Source organism: Trifolium pratense, linkage group LG2 (assembly GCF_020283565.1).
Source record: "Trifolium pratense cultivar HEN17-A07 linkage group LG2, ARS_RC_1.1, whole genome shotgun sequence".
Classification (NCBI taxonomy): Eukaryota; Viridiplantae; Streptophyta; class Magnoliopsida; order Fabales; family Fabaceae; genus Trifolium; species Trifolium pratense.
The window spans coordinates 2,956,418-2,973,655 of record NC_060060.1 but is presented as its reverse complement, the minus strand read 5'-3'; the positions used below and the strand labels follow the sequence as shown (position 1 = coordinate 2,973,655).

General features: G+C 31.0%; 2 protein-coding genes across 5 annotated transcripts; both read right to left on the bottom strand.

The window, feature by feature from the left end:
* Positions 1 to 3,536: 3,536 nt before the first annotated feature.
* On the bottom strand, positions 3,537 to 8,823 carry LOC123909929. The gene is made up of 7 exons (XM_045960866.1): positions 8,385 to 8,823; positions 7,863 to 8,307; positions 6,813 to 7,714; positions 5,478 to 6,701; positions 5,179 to 5,397; positions 4,213 to 5,061; positions 3,537 to 4,126 (listed from the first exon to the last, which is right to left on the bottom strand). Exons 1-7 carry the CDS (start codon positions 8,821 to 8,823, stop codon positions 3,537 to 3,539), a joined length of 4,668 nt encoding a protein of 1,555 aa, XP_045816822.1.
* Positions 8,824 to 11,572: 2,749 nt separating this feature from the next.
* On the bottom strand, positions 11,573 to 16,545 carry LOC123909747. Of its 4 annotated transcripts, none has more exons than XM_045960628.1 (22): positions 16,095 to 16,545; positions 15,955 to 15,996; positions 15,662 to 15,697; positions 15,519 to 15,554; positions 15,376 to 15,411; positions 15,248 to 15,283; positions 15,123 to 15,140; positions 15,003 to 15,038; positions 14,813 to 14,848; positions 14,693 to 14,728; positions 14,457 to 14,609; positions 14,094 to 14,361; positions 13,854 to 13,944; positions 13,645 to 13,772; positions 13,455 to 13,545; positions 13,216 to 13,375; positions 12,952 to 13,121; positions 12,737 to 12,857; positions 12,483 to 12,656; positions 12,303 to 12,380; positions 12,138 to 12,197; positions 11,573 to 12,037 (listed from the first exon to the last, which is right to left on the bottom strand). In XM_045960628.1, the coding sequence occupies exons 1-22, from the start codon at positions 16,110 to 16,112 to the stop codon at positions 11,876 to 11,878; spliced, it is 1,986 nt and encodes a 661-aa protein (XP_045816584.1). In that variant the 5' UTR covers positions 16,113 to 16,545; the 3' UTR covers positions 11,573 to 11,875. The 4 variants fall into 4 exon arrangements, with proteins under 4 accessions (XP_045816584.1, XP_045816585.1, XP_045816586.1 ...); XM_045960629.1 differs by having other exon boundaries at positions 13,854 to 13,935; XM_045960630.1 differs by having other exon boundaries at positions 15,967 to 15,996.
* Between the last annotated feature and the right edge of the window lie 693 nt (positions 16,546 to 17,238).

The window sequence follows — 17,238 nt, the reverse complement described above, 5'->3', positions numbered from 1 at the left end:
TGGTAGATTATCAGGTATTGAAGTAAATGAGGAAAGGACATAAAATAAATAAGAAGCAATATTTATAATAGTAAGATTGATTGAAACTTATCAGTACTTGAAAATTGAGTGCAAGTAAAGTAATGTCTATTTGATAAAGCAGATTGTTGCTTTAAAGAATCTTAGGCTTCTTCACGTGAACATCACATTGGCTTCTTTTCTACTCTACTCTATCAATACTCATTCCGTTTGAAAATATAAGGAAAAGTAGGTCAAATAAACTTGATGTATTTGGTTAAAGATTTGTACCAAATACATTTACTTTTATTGACAAACTTTTGCTTATAATTTGGGACGGAGGGAGTATTATTTTAATATAGTTTAAATTTTTTTGAGATTATATCAATTTATGAACGATAATACAATTGGTAATCATATTATAAGGACAATGAAATGTAAGCACATCTCCATTCATTATATTATTTGCAGCGCAATAGCTTTCCCAGCCACGTCCAATCATCAGCTTTGGTTCGGTGTCGGGACTTATTTGTAATCTGCATGGAATTTTGATGTTCATTGGACCGCACAAGTAAATATATTTCTTCTTTGCCTTTAGAATGTAGTTGGCAAAATCATTAGGAATCGTCTGGAACATGGAAAAAAAATTATAAATTGTTAGAAATTATATATTGTATTAGAACAATACTTAGAAATAATTTGTAAAATTAGTTTACCAATGGTTTATTGATAGCCTGATTTGCTTGAAGAAATACCAAAAATGATGGGCATATTTTTGGAGCAGTGCTTAAACTATGGAATGGAGGAAAAACATTTGATTCTACTTGAGATATATCAATTTTTATTTTGAAATAATTATCACCAAAATAGCTAAAGAATATTCTTTTATAGCCAACGAATTTATATGTATCTCTTATAGCAGTCCAACCATTTGTTAACTTAGGATGTAATATTGATTTATTGAAGTTCATAGTATGAACAACTTCATCTGATACTTTGATATGCCATGTATCTTCCAATTCATAAAAAAATTGAGCTGCAAACCATGGATCAATTTCAATTGCAGTCTAAAAAAAAAATAAAAATAATTAGAGATCTTTGTAAAAATAGCATGAAATCAAAAATATAGAAGTAATATTGAGAATGAAATAAACCTGATTAGGTGCATCAATGGTTACAAAGTTAGCTATGACTTCTCTTTTGTTATTACAAAACATGACTTGATTAAGTTAAACCATTCTTATCAATATGATGATATGATTCATTGTATTGTATGTTTGGGGATATTTATAGTGATTGAGTTGAGTTATTGAGGAAATGTTTATTAAATTAATTATATTTAAATGTACCGTAATTATGACTTGGTACATGACTTTTTATTGTATAAATACTAATGACAAAAAAAATAGTCCATACGTATGTCAACTTTTTTTTTATTAAATTGTCATATTTTACATGTTTTTTTTTTTTTTTTGGTCAGGATATTTTACATGTTTTTAATAAGTAATAAAAATGGATATTTATATTTTCTTAGACCTGATGGTCATTGATGTTGATAAGGCATGATTGAGTTGTGATGGTCTACAATATCTAATCTATCCACTATAAAGTTTGATTGTATTTTACACTCAAAAACTATTAAATCACGGAAGTTGCAAACATTGAAAAACAATAAATAATATTTTTTTTAAAAAAGTTAAAAAATATAATATAATGCATATTTGTAATAAAAAAACGTTTAAAAATAGGAAATTTGTTGAATTTTATAGATTTTTAATGTTGAAATAAGAGAAAAAATCAGAATTGTATATTATAGGTCATTATGTTAAAATAAGAAAAATGTAAGTTTTATATATAAAAAAAATATATATTCTAATTTAAAATTAGATATTTTAAATTTTTAATTGGATGGAGTTGAAATTTAAAATTTAAAATTCGTTAGCACTATTGTGATAAATTTAAAGTAATGAAGTAGTGGTGTGAAAGAGTTTTAGTACTAAATAATATTAAAAGTTATCGATTGATAATGGCACGGGGGAAAATTACGAAAAGAAGTATAAACATTATTTTAACAATGTTAGAAGATTAATTAAAAATTTTGTAATCTTACTTCCAATTATTTGAATATAAAATTAAACTTTATAATTAAGTTATCTATCACATATTCGTGCAGATTTTATATGCGAATATAAAATTAAATTTTATAATTAAGTTACTTTCAATCACTACTATAAGTGCAGTGTCATTATAAAGGGTATTATATCCTCATTGTTCCTATTCCAAAACTTGTAGTTGTGGTTTGATATTATTATTCTTTAGATGGAAGGTCCAAATGATGGTAACGTGGAACATGTTGAAGAAATTGGTGATGGAGAAGTAATAAATGAGGGCAAAAGTTCAAAAAATTATCCAGGAGTATATTGTGCTGATAGTAGTGATTGTCATTGGTGGGATTATACTGTTGCAGATAACAATAATATTTTGGTAAGTCTATTATGTCTTTAATGATTTGTTTGTTTCTAATGATATTTTAGTATGATTTAATATTGACAACGTTGTAATCCAATTTATTTATCGTCAGGAAATTCCTAGAGAAAACTGTTTCATTTTTATCAATAGGAATCAACCCAAAATTATGCTCATTGATCATTTCAACGGTGATAGATATCCTTGTGATATTCATTTTGGGGCAACAAATATGGAAGATATATCTATTGGAAATGGTTGGGAGGAATTTCTAAGAACCAAAGAAGTTAAGAAAGGGGATGTTGTTTATCTTCTTTTGTACGGAGATAATCCACATAACATACACGTGTTTCATGTGGACAGAAACTGATTAAGAGATGATATATATGTAAATTAGTTTAATCTTTATGTTGAAGCTATTGATGTAAGATAGCGTAAGTTTTTATTAAGAGCATTATTTCTTGAGAATATTAAGATTTTAAGTTTGTTCTAGTTTATTAATGCAATAAAGTTATATTGTCAAAGATCACATTCACTTATATTGTCTCAATAACTTAATTATGAATTATACTTAATAATGCTGATTTATGAAGTTATATGACCTGTTGTTTATAAAGTATAACACATAATATAACCAACGAACTTAAAACAAAATGAACAAAATATTATAAATCAAGGTTGAGCTAAGAAACACATGGCACATCCAGCAAACTGAGCTTAAATTACATATTTTCCAATTGATGCAACTTTTAGTTCAACGCACCTCAGATGAGTGTATTTTGAGTAAAGATATTATAAAAAAACCTTTCAAAAAATTGAATGATGAGTTCAACATCTCTGCAGATCTTCGAAGCCATTCAAGCTGGAGAGGTAACTTATGCAAATCTTTCATAAGAATTCAATACTTTTTCAAAAGATGAATGAATTGTTACAGCTTTCTTGTCATTTCAGTACATCTGCAGATTCATGTTGTAAGAAACTTGCAAATTAGAAAGTAGGATTGTGAGATAAAATTAAATATAATATTATGCTATAAGATACAATTTAGAACAATTAGTGGGATACCTGAACTACTACAAATTTTCAAAAACCTCCTTGAAAACCACATTAGTAGTTGAAGTTGGGACAACCTTTTCGTTTCTTTTTTCTTTATCGTAAATCAATATCTTCAAACCTTCTTTGGTAGTAACCCTTGACATTGCCACATACAATTGACCATGGCTAAAAACATCCTTTGGTAAGTATAGCCCAACATAATCCAATGACTGACCTTGTGATTTATTGATGGTCATTGCATATGAAACTATAATTGGGAATTGTATTCTGTTTAGCTTAAATGGCCATGGTGATTGTGATGGTGACATTTTCATACGTGGAATATACATAGTGTTACCAAGATATTTCCCACTTATTATTTTGGCCTCGATTACATGATTTGCAAGTTTTGTTACTATCAACCTAGTACCATTACATAAGCCATCAGCCTGATTAAGATTCCTCATAAGCATGATTGGTGTTCCAATTTTCAAGCTGATTTTGTGATTTGGTAACCCAGAAGTTCTAAGTGAATTTAGAAATTCAGGTGTGAGTGTCTCAAAAATTTCACAATCATTGATGTCTGAACGATCAATTGAGTCGCAGCTATAAAAATCTTGAGTTTCTCCTACAATTATAATATAATATGATCTGATGTTAATTTTTGAATATAAAGTGTAATGTTATGCTATACAATTAGATAAGTTTGATTACCTGGTATCAAACTCAACACATATGTATTAATCTGTTCAACAACTTCAATTGTGGATGCTAGAATTGCTCTTGCTTGAAGAAATTGTGGACATTTGTATTTATCAACAAAGTTTGGATAAGTACTTTTAACAATGGCAGGAATAGGATCATCATAATCGATAATCAACAATTCCTTTGGAATTTCTATGTCTGCATAACCATCGTTTGGTTCTGAGAGTCTGCCTTCTCCTACTTTTAATAACCACTTAGAGAAATTGGCTATATCTTGATTATTTCCATTGCTTTTCAACCTCATATTTTGAGTTAAAGTCAAGACTTTACAATGGTCCCAAATTTTTGAGGAATTTATGGTAGCATGGACAATATCTGAGCGACATCCTCTTGGAACCACAGGAAGTATTTGTCTAAAGTCTCCTCCAAAAACTATAACCTTTCCACCAAAAATTCTATTACTGTTAGAAAAGGAACTCATTACATCCCTGAGTGTTCTTTCCAATGCTTCAAAAGTATACCTGTGTGCCATTGGAGCTTCATCCCATATGATGAGTTTGGTTTGTTTTAGAAGTTTTGCATGATCATCATTGTGTTCTATGTTGCACGTAGCATTCTCTAAAGTTGGAACAGGTATTTTGAACTTTGAATGTGCAGTTCTTCCACCAGGTAATAAAAGTGATGCTATTCCACTGCTGGCTGTTGTGAGAACAATTTCTGATTTTGATCTGAGGGACGAAGCAAGGGTTCTCCACATAAATGTTTTACCTGTTCCTCCATAACCATGTAAGAAAAAAACTCCTCCTTGTTGTTTTCTCACTGCCTTCATTATTGTGTGGTATATGCCTCTCTGTTCATCTATTATATAATTTCAAATGAGTTTGAATAGATACCAACATTATGTCTAATGTAATGTTATACTTGTATTGATTATAAGTTAAATTATGTCATATAAAGATTTAATAAATAAAGTACCTGTAAGTGACTGATACAATTTTTGAAATTCCTCTCTTTGTTCATGAACATTGTAGTTTAGCTCATCGTATATGAGTCTATTTCCCAATTCTGCTGTTACATAGTCTTTTGGAAATGGAAGACATGGAAAATCTGCCAAGCTTTTCCTATTGGCTTCTAAGTATTTTTCAATCTCAATTAGAGTTAAATTTTCAATCTGTTCATCAGACAACTGTAATGCTGCATATGGTATGGAGTAATATTTAGGCTTTATGATGAAGGTATAATTAAACATTGGAAGAATAATGTTGAATATATACCTCTATTGTTGGCAATGATGCGTTGGCGATGAAGGATACCATCTGATAGCCATTTTTTAGATTCATCCCACACATGTCTAGGACGATTCATTGTGTTTGCAAGTAGCATAATGACAAATAGCTTTCTCAAAAAATGACCTGAACCCCAATCTTTAGCTTCCATAATGGCATGAATATATTCCCTATCGTCTTCAAGAAATCCCATGGCAAAGCAAGCATCTCTGTAACTAAAATATTGCGTGTCCCCAATTTTTTTGATATCATCATAACATGTAGGTCCCTTTATAACTGTTAACATCATTCTAAAATAATATAGTTCACCTGTACTCGGAGGAACCCAAATTAGTCTTCCAATTGTGTATCCTCTTTTTCTTGGCTTCCACTTTCTTAACTTCTTGACATAAACAAACTTGGAGACAAATTGACCATATGTTAGAGTTCTTGCTTCTGGGAATATTTTGTTTGCTTCTAACCATGATGTAAACATTGATTCAGTGACACTTGGTTTAAGAAGAACATCATCAAGATTTTCATAATCTTGAAAATAAACAGAATTCTGGCCTTCTAAGTGATAGAATAATCTTTCAACTGCAGGTCTTCTGCCATGGATAGGAAAAGAAAAAATTCTCCAACATGCCTCACATGGAGACACATACCGGCAATCAATGTATTCTTTCACTTCATCAATTTCTTCATTCTTAGAACTTTTGTGCTTAATTGACCGAGAAATAGATGCTGTGATCCGATCGTACCCCTTGTGGATATATTTGAACAGATATTTGATTGAGGTACATTGGTTACACCATTCCATGTTTATGTGTGCTTGATATTTCAATAGCAAAAAAGCATTGTAAGGTACAACATTCCTATTGTCCATTGTTACTCCACTTTTTGATATAGTGTGACCATCTGTTCTTCTTCTATAAACTGGATATCCATCTTGATCAACAACAGTTTTTGGTTCAAAATTTTTGGGATAGTACTTTGAACACTTTCCAGTTTGTTGCATGCAAGGAGCAGAGGTATGTGATGTACCACAAGGTCCATGAATCATGTGATTTTTGACTAATTGATGCAATTCTTGTTGTGTTTCTGGATCTGGAATTTCAGCTGAGATTATTGTGTTAATATCATCAGGGGTTGGAAACTTGCTGGATGGATGAAGGAATAGTAGAATGTGAGCATGTGGCAAACCTCTTTTTTGAAATTCAATAGTGTATAAATCTGTTACAACATAATTTAAAATATAATTATAGATTTGTACTATGAAATGAGAATTGGCAGATAAAATAATAAAAAATTAACCTAATAGACTGAATAACAAAACAAACTTACGTGCAATTACTCTTCCTAACACATGATTTTTTGTAAGATCCTTCAGCAACTCATTAAATTTGATTTTAAAAACTCTTGATATGATGTCTGGACGATCATGAGGTTTTAAATTTTTGCTTTTGAGCAATCTAATAATTTCTGGCCAATTTGGATTGCAGGTAAACGTGATGAATAAATCAGGAAAACCAACTGCTGCAGATATGGCCATACCATCAAAATATAACTGATCCATGTATCTTTTGCTTCCAACGAAAGTCGAAGGCAACACAACTCTTTTACCAGTTTTTCCATCAGTACCTTCGGCAGAATGAAGTTTTTGATATTTAGATACTCTAAGGGTAGACTGATTGTTTCTTATGAATGACAATCTTTCAGCCTCCATCATTGTGAAACCATCAACTAAAAATTGTTGGAAAAGTCTTCTGGAGGAGATTAGAGTTTGAGCTTCTAATTTTCTCATTTGTATTCGAAACGATAGCCAGTCCATTATGGTCAGTCGATTTCTCCTTGTAATGACGACACCAGGCCTTTCTTTATGTAGTGTTCCACGTCTATATCCATCCTCTCCATATGGAAAGATTAACGGATATTGATATGCAAGGTAAGCAGAATGGAATTCATTGATTCTTTCAAGTTTGCCACTACGCTCTTCAATTATTATATCTCTTGTATCTCCAGCATCAACATCGCCAACAATGAGAGCCGCAACTTCAGAAACAGTCGGATGATTGTATATCCTTCCATCTGTCTTTCTATCATGAATTAGTCTCAATTTAAACTCATTGACATTTCCTTTCTTCAGTTTATCTCTTGCCATTCGGAAAACTTTAGCATGGACATTGTGTTGATCAAGCATTAAGGCCAAGTTTGTCACAGTAGTAGGATCAATGGATTTGTTGTTACTGTGAACATTATTTATGAAATCATTGCTATATATATATGGATTCAACAATATAAATAAATTTAAAAATTCAAAGTATTCATCAATTTATAATAAAACATAAATCAAAAATTGTTGAAAGTATAATTTAAAATTATAATTAAACTTACCCACAACTCTGTATTCGATTCGCGACTTCATTGTCGGTATCATAAATGTACAGCTGGGCATACTTTGGAATGTCCCCATCTTTTGGCAACATGCTTCCGATTCGATGACATGGTTGTCCTTGTAACCTAAGTACTGGTGGACCTTTACCCTTTTTGTTAGTTTTGGTATCAAAGTTCATTCCAGGTGACGTGAAGGAAAACATCGAATTGTACATCCTAATATTTTGTTGGAAGCTCTTACTCTGTGTGGACTTATGATCAAACAATAGTTTTTGCAAGCATTCAGGTGGATGTTTTAGCAATGGTAATTGAACTTTTCCATTACCACAACAAATTTGGAAAGATGGTTGTAAGGTATCTCTAGATTTTGCGCGTCTCTCTTGATACCACATTTCAGCTCCACATGATTGACATTCAAATAGAGGATCACCAATGTCCGAATAACCTAGTAACAATTAAAGGCGTTAATGAAAGTCAAATAAAGGATAATTGAAAGTCAAATTAATATAAAATTCATGCAACCTTGTGGTGAATTAGCAACAGTTAATGAATTGAAGTCAACAACATCATCTTGATCTGTGTCACTATCCGTGCTAGTCTCATACGGATCTTCTTCACTACTTGAACTAATATTAGAGTCTTGTAAAATGTCAGCATGATGAGATTGAGTAGCTGTTTTTTTCCTTTTATTCTCTGAATTAGTTTCAACAGAACTGGGCATTACATCTGAATCAGGAATAGCACTGTTGGAGTTAACTGTGGTGACGGCGTGAAACTTGCTTGTCAAGTTAACCTGTAACGCTGCAATATTGATTCTATTCTTTGATTGATTGGGCCTATTTTTAATTATGGAGTGGTTAATCGATTGTTCACCATGTTTGAGACTTTGATTCACTGTGTTTAACACTGATGAAGTAATATCACAAAGTGGAGTGTTATTACTAATAGAAGTAGAACTCATAGTTGGTGTTGTGGTAGATGAAAAAGGTATGCATGCAAAAGTGCCCCTCTTTATATGTCTGAATCTCATTTTGTGTTTGAGGATTAATTTTCTCTTGTGCCTTGCAATCTTACACATCATTTTTTTAGCAAAATCCTGATTGTCCATTTGTACTGATTAGACAAATAAATCTGCATTAAAAAAAAAGTAACTTTTATAAGGATTTTGTAATACTGTTTTGCTTAAACATTCTATACCACAATTTGGAATTCAATTTCATAAAGGATTAATTAAACCTATATATCACAATTATGAAATGTAGTGCAACATGAGACATATAATCATAGATACAAATATTGGATTGGTACTACAAAATGTAGATGCTCTAACCTGTTTACTTGAAATGAATCAGGAAAATCAATTATAAACAATAATAGCTCCTTTAATTGGCTCAATCATTTAAACTCAACTTCTGTTAGTAAGTAGCTGGAAAGCCAACTTCATTAGTTGTATCTGCTATCATGCTTTTAATAATGTCTGAATATGATCAATTGGTTACAAACAGAAGTTGGAGCTATTTGGATGAAGTTCATTTAGAGGTTAAGTAGAAATAGATGTTGATAATTTCATATTGCTTTTTGGATGATATTCATGTAGATGTTCAGTTAGATTGAGAGGTTTATCAAGAAATGAGTTTATCTTGGGCGTATATACGATGTATTATATAAAACTCAATTGACTGAAATTAATGAAATTTAAATTTTGAAAACCGGTGGGAAAAGAAGGAGTGTTCAAATTTGCTGCTAAAATTTGGTGTGAAATTTGAATTTGAATTAGATGTAGAGTACTTATTTTAGTCTTGATGACAGCTATTTACAAAAGCAATATTAGTATTAAATTGATAATAACTTTTGCCTCTATAAGTTTGTCAATTCGTAGTAGCTTTCAAATGCATCAACCTAATGACAACCTAATGCAGGGATTGTGCTGATTGATTGTGATAAAACAATTTAATAATCAACTGATAGTACAAAAAGGACTGCCTAACGCAGTCATAGGCTTATAACGTGCTGCAGGAACACTAATAAGCAGTGAAATGCTTATTTTAAGGAATTATTCAGGATTAAATAATATAAGGACATAACAATTACCAATGCTCATTGAATAAAAGGTTTCATTATGTAACCATAGCATGTAAGTAAAGAAAATCTATTAGTCACAATGGAACTTAAACTTCCATCAGCCATCTTGTCTAGTTAGCTGTAAAATTAATTCTAACAGGGATTTGTTTGTGTTTTGAGCAACAAAATCAATGACCTGTGAAAATTAAACATGCTTTCAATATACCTAAATTATCACACAAAACAGCAAGCACTAATATATAGTTTTAATATAAAATACATAAAATTAATACAGTTCATCAGAATTTTTTGTTGTCTCAAGTGAGAATACAATTCTGCACAACTGAGATAGAAGTTATACAAATTATAGGCTGGCGAAATTATTATAAAATTATAGCTGGTTTCTAATAGAGCATAAACGTAGAAACATGAGTTATCAACCACGAATTAGACGTACATGAACCAAGTTGCGCGAAATTCTGCAAGCAAATTTGAACCTAAGTGTATCCCCTTCTTTGTAATTTTGTATGTTGCAAAATTGTTTCCATCCATGACCAATCATAGTTGTGACTCTAGGAAAACAGCTACTAATAATTGATGCTTGAATCACATCAAGATGGTCATTAACTAATAGTAAAGATTTGTAACCAATAGTTCTAACATAGTCTGAAAAATCTTTGTCCAAGGTCTGTAAAAAAATAACATTAGATAATATTAATATTTTTCATGAAATAAACATGACAGTTTTAAAATGAAAGTAAAAATAGATGTAATTTACCATGTCTGTGTTATCAACATTTAATTGTGATAAGGTTATATCAAATGATTGAGTATCAATTGGATTGGTAGAATGACTGTGGAATGAGGGATAATTTTCCGATAATTCTGAAATACTTCCGACGGATAGAAAAAATGTTCCACCTCCATAATATTGAAAAGTGATTTCAGTCACTTGTTTGCATTCAAAATGATTTAATAGTGCAAACCAACCATCGGTAAGGTATGGAATGATGCTGTACTTTCCAAAAGTTAACTTATGATCTATACCATTGTTATCCCAGACGTGCCAAATGTTATGAAGCTCATTGAAATGTTTCTGGACAAATTCTGGTGACACTTCTCCATAGAACTGAAGTGCATACCAATGAATATGAAGATAGATTAATAATGAAACCTTAAAAAATAAAAACGTATCAAATGTTATAGGAAAAAAATAATTCACCTGATTTGGAATAAGTAAAGTTTTGAAACTGGCAGTTGGTGTTGAGCTATGTAGTCTTTGAACAATTTCCATAGTTACATGAAACTCCAGGTTGTTGTATTATTCTACTACTTTGGTGAATTTATAATATCTCAACACTATAGTGCTAATAAATGAGACAGATATTATGCATTAAACTCAGTAGACTATATGTAAGAGAAATAATAATGTAGGTAGTTGAGATGTAACTTAATTGTAGTAGATACTTGTTTTCATAAGGTATGAGTTATTTAGATATTATTTATCCAAACTGTATTGGATCTTACTTCACGTTTTAAAACATGGTTAAATAATTTCAAAATACATGGAAGGTCATGAAATCATTTCCTTGTAATAAAGATTGTTTGCATAATAAACAAAACGAATATAATTGAAATTAGATGTGAGATATAACTGACAATAAATCCTATAATTCATAATGTTTACAGGATTATAATGTTGTTCGATAACATCAAATACACCATTGTCAAAAGATTGGTAGTGTGGAAACGAATTTGTACATACTAAACCACCAAATAGGTGTCAAGAGGTGAATAGCCAACAAAATAGAAAATAGCATTGTGTTAATGCTAAAATGGCTGAGAAGTCAAGCATAGTCTCTAACAACGTTTGATTAAGTACGCCGTAAATGATATTTTCCAAAATTAGCGCTACAAACTATTAAAACATGCAAATCTTATATCCACTAAAGTTATATTTTCTCCTTTTTAATCAGTTTGCCAGATCTGGTTGATGAAGCCTGAGAATCAACATTAAGAGAATCAGCTGGTTGTTCCTTTGATGCAGTCCTTTTGGCAGGAGTTTTTTGTGATGAAGGAGAGATATCGTTCTCCGCTGATCCAGAAACATTCGGCTGTTGCATAACAATATATAGCAGGTATAAGTGACGTACAACTAAAGCTTAATATGAAAAAAAGAAGAATGAACTAAACTTATAGTATAAGTTTGCTTACAGTTGACATAATTCCATCATCTAGCCGTGAAAATTGATCAATATCATCTTGTGTAAACACCTGCTAAATGCATACAATGGTAATGTTATATGTATTTATTCGTTAAATATAAAGCAGATGTCAAAACATTATTATGATCGAAAAGAAGTAAAATACATTACAAACCTGAATTGTAGGTGATTCAGAAATTCCACAAAGTTCTTCCTCAATAGAATCAATAGACCGAATGTCCTTGCATGAACTCTATCAATGTATCAATTTAGTTAGGCACGTGACATTATATAGAGTATAAATTATATTGTTATGAGGTTTGTGATAATGATACAATACACTTTAGATTTTTACCTCAGCAATTGGTAGCTGCTCCTGAATTCTGGCAATCAATTCAGGACTATCCTTACACATGAGAACAGATCCCATTCCTCCCCATCCAACTTGCCACTTGACTCTAATAGCAAACTTGCGTTCCATGAGAGCATCAAAATGGCGAGGGTATTCTTGTGGGTCGCCATAACCATTCTAAGTAATATAAAAATATGATCAGACACGATGAATGGTAACTTAACATAGTTATTAAAAGTATTGATAAATTGAGTAACCTTCTTTTCGTGATCAAGTAAAGTCTTTGCATTGAGGCCAACCAATTCGTTAAGAGTACTGTCCCAAAAAACAAACTTGGCTGTATCATCACCATCATATACTTCAACATCCAACTTGTACCTAATAGTGAAAAGTGACATAGTTAAACCATAAAAACCAATAACGAAAATATGAACAAATTTATTATTAACCTGAGGAACTTAGAAACTAATACTTGATTAGAGGATCAGTTGTGAAGTGTGACTTTCGACATACAAATGGGAGTTCACTTCCCTCGCATTTTAAAGAGCAGTCGTTCTCACCATCATGACAACCATAGAAAAACCAACCTCCATTAGAAACTCTAATGTGTGAAGTGGTAACAACCGTGACACAATATGTCTCCTGCAGATATGATAACCGGTAAAATGATTACATAGTTCGTTAAACTTCATAAAGAATAACCTAATGTAAAATATGCAGACTTGTGGAATGATACCTTTTTAAGTTTTTTCATAGCTCCCAATGAAAGAACATGGGCATGATTCATGAAGGTTTCATCAGAATTGTATTGAGATCCACCATAACTTTGGGTGTAGAATTGTGTAGAATTTGAAAAAGTAATGTTTTGAGACGGATAGATGTTGTCATTGGGCAAACTGTATATGCAAACTATATTAGTATATCACATCCAATATCAGAAATATATGAAGGGGATGTAATAATATTATAAACAACCTGCGACGGAAATTTTCAATTTCAGGAATTGATGGATCAAATAGAATCTTGGTTCCATTCCACACATTTGTGAGTTGCAGTGGATATTGTCCTAAAATCAAAAACATAATCTTAATTGTAAAAAAGACACCAATATGGCTAATTGACAAAGTGATAGGGTTCATAAAACATTTTGTTATACATGACAAACCTTGAGCTTCCCTGATTCGGACATGTCGCAAAATAATGACAACAGGACCATTGTTGGATTGTTGGTTGTAACCATTGAAAAATTGTTCAGATAAAGTATCCCACAAAGTACAATCAAGTTCCTTATCACTGAAATAATAAAATCTTTACTGATCAAATATCATTGTTCGTAAAATTCAGTATTGAGATAACAGCTGAAAAAAATCATACCGTAGATCTTTGATGGTAAAAGCAATGTTAGCTTTCCTTGTTGTAGTGGCAATAACAGTCTTCCCAATAGAGTTAACAACTCCTATAGTATCTAAAACAGAAAATAGATATTATATGATTCACCTTTATATTAACAACTCCTATATTAACCTTTATAGATATTAAATTAATTTCGCCATTATGTTTCAGAATTATAGATTTGCAGATTCAAACAAATTAAGTATTAATATATTCTCTTACCAACTAACATATCAGTGCGAAACTTCCCATTAGATATCTCTTCAAAGTCCTTAAAATAAAAATGTGTTTTTGGAATTCCAGGAATTTCAACTGCATTAACTCTTGTTGCACCAACAAATGTTAAGCGAAATTTGTGGGGAGTCATTTTATACTGTGCATCATTGTCTCCGACTTTAAAGTTTCGCATATAATATGTATTTCCAGGTGTTAGTTCATCTTTCCACTTTACAATGTCGTCAGTCATCACAGTAGCTTGGATTGTGTATCCCTGCAATATTTTAAAGGCAATTGTCATATATGAATCAAAATAATAATAAACATTTATTCAGATGCAGGACCTTGATTATATAGGTTATAAGGTACCTTTAAATCCCTTAGCAACATTTCCAAGGTCACATCATTTTCTCCTTTGGACACAATCCACATATCATCCAAAATCACTCCTAGTCTCCAAATTTCTTTCTTCTTAGTGATATCTTTAATAGAATCATAATCATACTCAATATAATTTGTTTCCTACACATATATACTGTAAAATTATAACAATATATTTTCTGATTTTGCCTATTTAATGACATTTTAAAGGAAAATAACCACACCTTAGAGCCTTCTTCCATTTCTGTAACTTTGCATGCCTGCCATTCATTATCAACGTACTTTAGCATAAATAGATACAATAGCAGTACAAACTCTAGGTTTAATAAGCCTAATAGCAGTACCTCTTGACTTTCTACAGCTTCAGCAGTATTATTTTCCTGAAAAAACCAGCCAAAATGAATAAATTATACGTTATTCCTCAAGTTAGAAAGCATATTCAATTGTTAAAAAGTGTTCTTATACACTAAAGTTCAGCGATTTGACAAAAACAAAATGACTGAATATTATGTACTCCACTCAAGAGATGTATACCTTAGTTCCATCCTCCCTCTGAGTAACCTGAGATTTCTGCAGTATATTATAAACAATCTTAAGCATAAATATAATAAAGTACAAATTTTAATTTTATGCAGCAGAGAAAGAGATGTGTACCTTATTTACATCATCCACCTGATTCAAAACAGATATATTCAATAAATAAAATAAGTTTTTGACCATAAATTAATAAAAACCAGATCTATTGATATTATGTTATGCATTCATAAGAACAAATTTACCTTAGTTCCTCCATCATTACCCCCAATTTCAGTTTTCTGCAGTACATCATAAAGTATTTTTAATATATCAGCATAAAAATATAAAACAGACAAATTAGTCCAAAACCACATAAACAATACATGTGTACCTTAGTTACTCCGTCAATATGAGCAACCTGAGATTTCTGCAGTATAATAATTACTATTTTGAGCATGCGCACAATAAAGTTTTCATATGTGGTAAAGACCAGATGTACAAATAATAAGTTATGCTTCCAAAAGATATATTTACCTTAGATCCTCCGTCAATCTGAGAAACCTGAGTTTTCTGCAGTAGAATAATAACTATTTTGAGGATACGAAAAATCCAGTTTTTAAATTTTATAAAGACCAGTTGTACAAATAATAATTTATGCTTCCAAACTATATATTTACCTTAGATCCTCCATCAATCTGAGAAACCTGAGTTTTCTAGATAATATTTACACAAATATTGATCAGTTAAAGATTAAAGTTAACTCTCTAACAAATAATACTTACTTAACAAAAACAGATGAAACACATTGAACAAATAACAAATACTTAACAAAACTACTCAACTAATTGTAACCTTAACAAACATTGAAACATACTACACAGAAACCAGCTACCAACAAAATCAAAATATCCATCAAAACCAGAAAAAAATTAAGTTTCAAGTACAATAAAGGATTTTAAAAGATCTTAACCTTTTTTCCTACCTCCAAGGTAGTAGATCCAAGCTTTGATTTCTATAAATTAAAACAAAAAATGATTAGTTATTTTTCTTCATGACTACATCGAAAACCAACAGAATAAATAGAAGGAATGATTTCAACATTTCATTTACCTTTTTAATCCCCTCCATCGGAACAGGTCTACAAAGAACGAAAGAAAAATAGAGCTTTTGAGATTTTGGATGAAGAATGCTTTCCAAATTTTTTTCGTTTGAGAAAGTGGAGGGAGAAGGAGTGTTCTTTTGGAGAAAAATCTGTTCTGATTGGACAACTTGACTTTGTGGTTCAAATTTTGGTTGGAAAATGTGAAACAATATCCGGAAATGACCAAATTGGTGAGGATGTTGCCCTTAAACATTGAATTCGTATTCATAATAACAAAGGGCGAAATAGTCATTAAGGCAAAATTTGGCTTAGATGAATGAGAGAACTTTCATCAAAATAATACCATTTTACCCCCAATTGAAGGAGCAACCAAAAACGAAAAAAAATTAGACTTAAGGGCAAAAAGGGTTTTTAAAGATCATCTTACTTTCTTAGATTACTAGTAGATATGTCAACAATAAACAACTTCTGGGTTCTTCCTTGCTATTAAAATAAACAACTTCAATATTATCAAACTAAATTTCTGAAAAAAGAAAAACGAAATTTGTGAAAGAAAAATCACAGACAGTGGAAGGAGAATTATTTCATGAGTCTGAGGATTCAATTTGAGTTCTTCCATATGAGGTTTTCATTTCAATATTTATAAATTGTGTTTTCTCATGGGTTTAATTTTCAAGAATTTGCTTCATAAAGATCCAAAATTTCATTCATTTTTTATTTTCTATGTTTACGAGTTTTTTGGGTTTTGTTTAAGGGAATGAAAAATTTTAGATTTAGATTTTTCATTTTCTGGAATTTTTCTATGTATAGATGATGATGAACATAAAGAAGGAGAAGAGAGAAGAAGATGAAGAAAAGTGAATGATAGGTGTTAGATTTGATACTAACAGACCATGCTAAAAATATGTTCCTTATTTGATCTAATGGTCAACAATTATCTTATAAAGTTTGTGCATTGTAAATGCCACCGTACTGCATAGGAAGTTAAGATATTATGATTGGTGCTTGCCTTGCCTTACCCAATATGGTGCTGTTGAATTTTGTACTTTATTTTGATGCGTCATCTTGAAGAGAAAATAAGTACAAAATGATCCATTTTGCTTATACTTGACTCTAACACAACACATGGCCATGGCTTTTTGAATAAGTCCA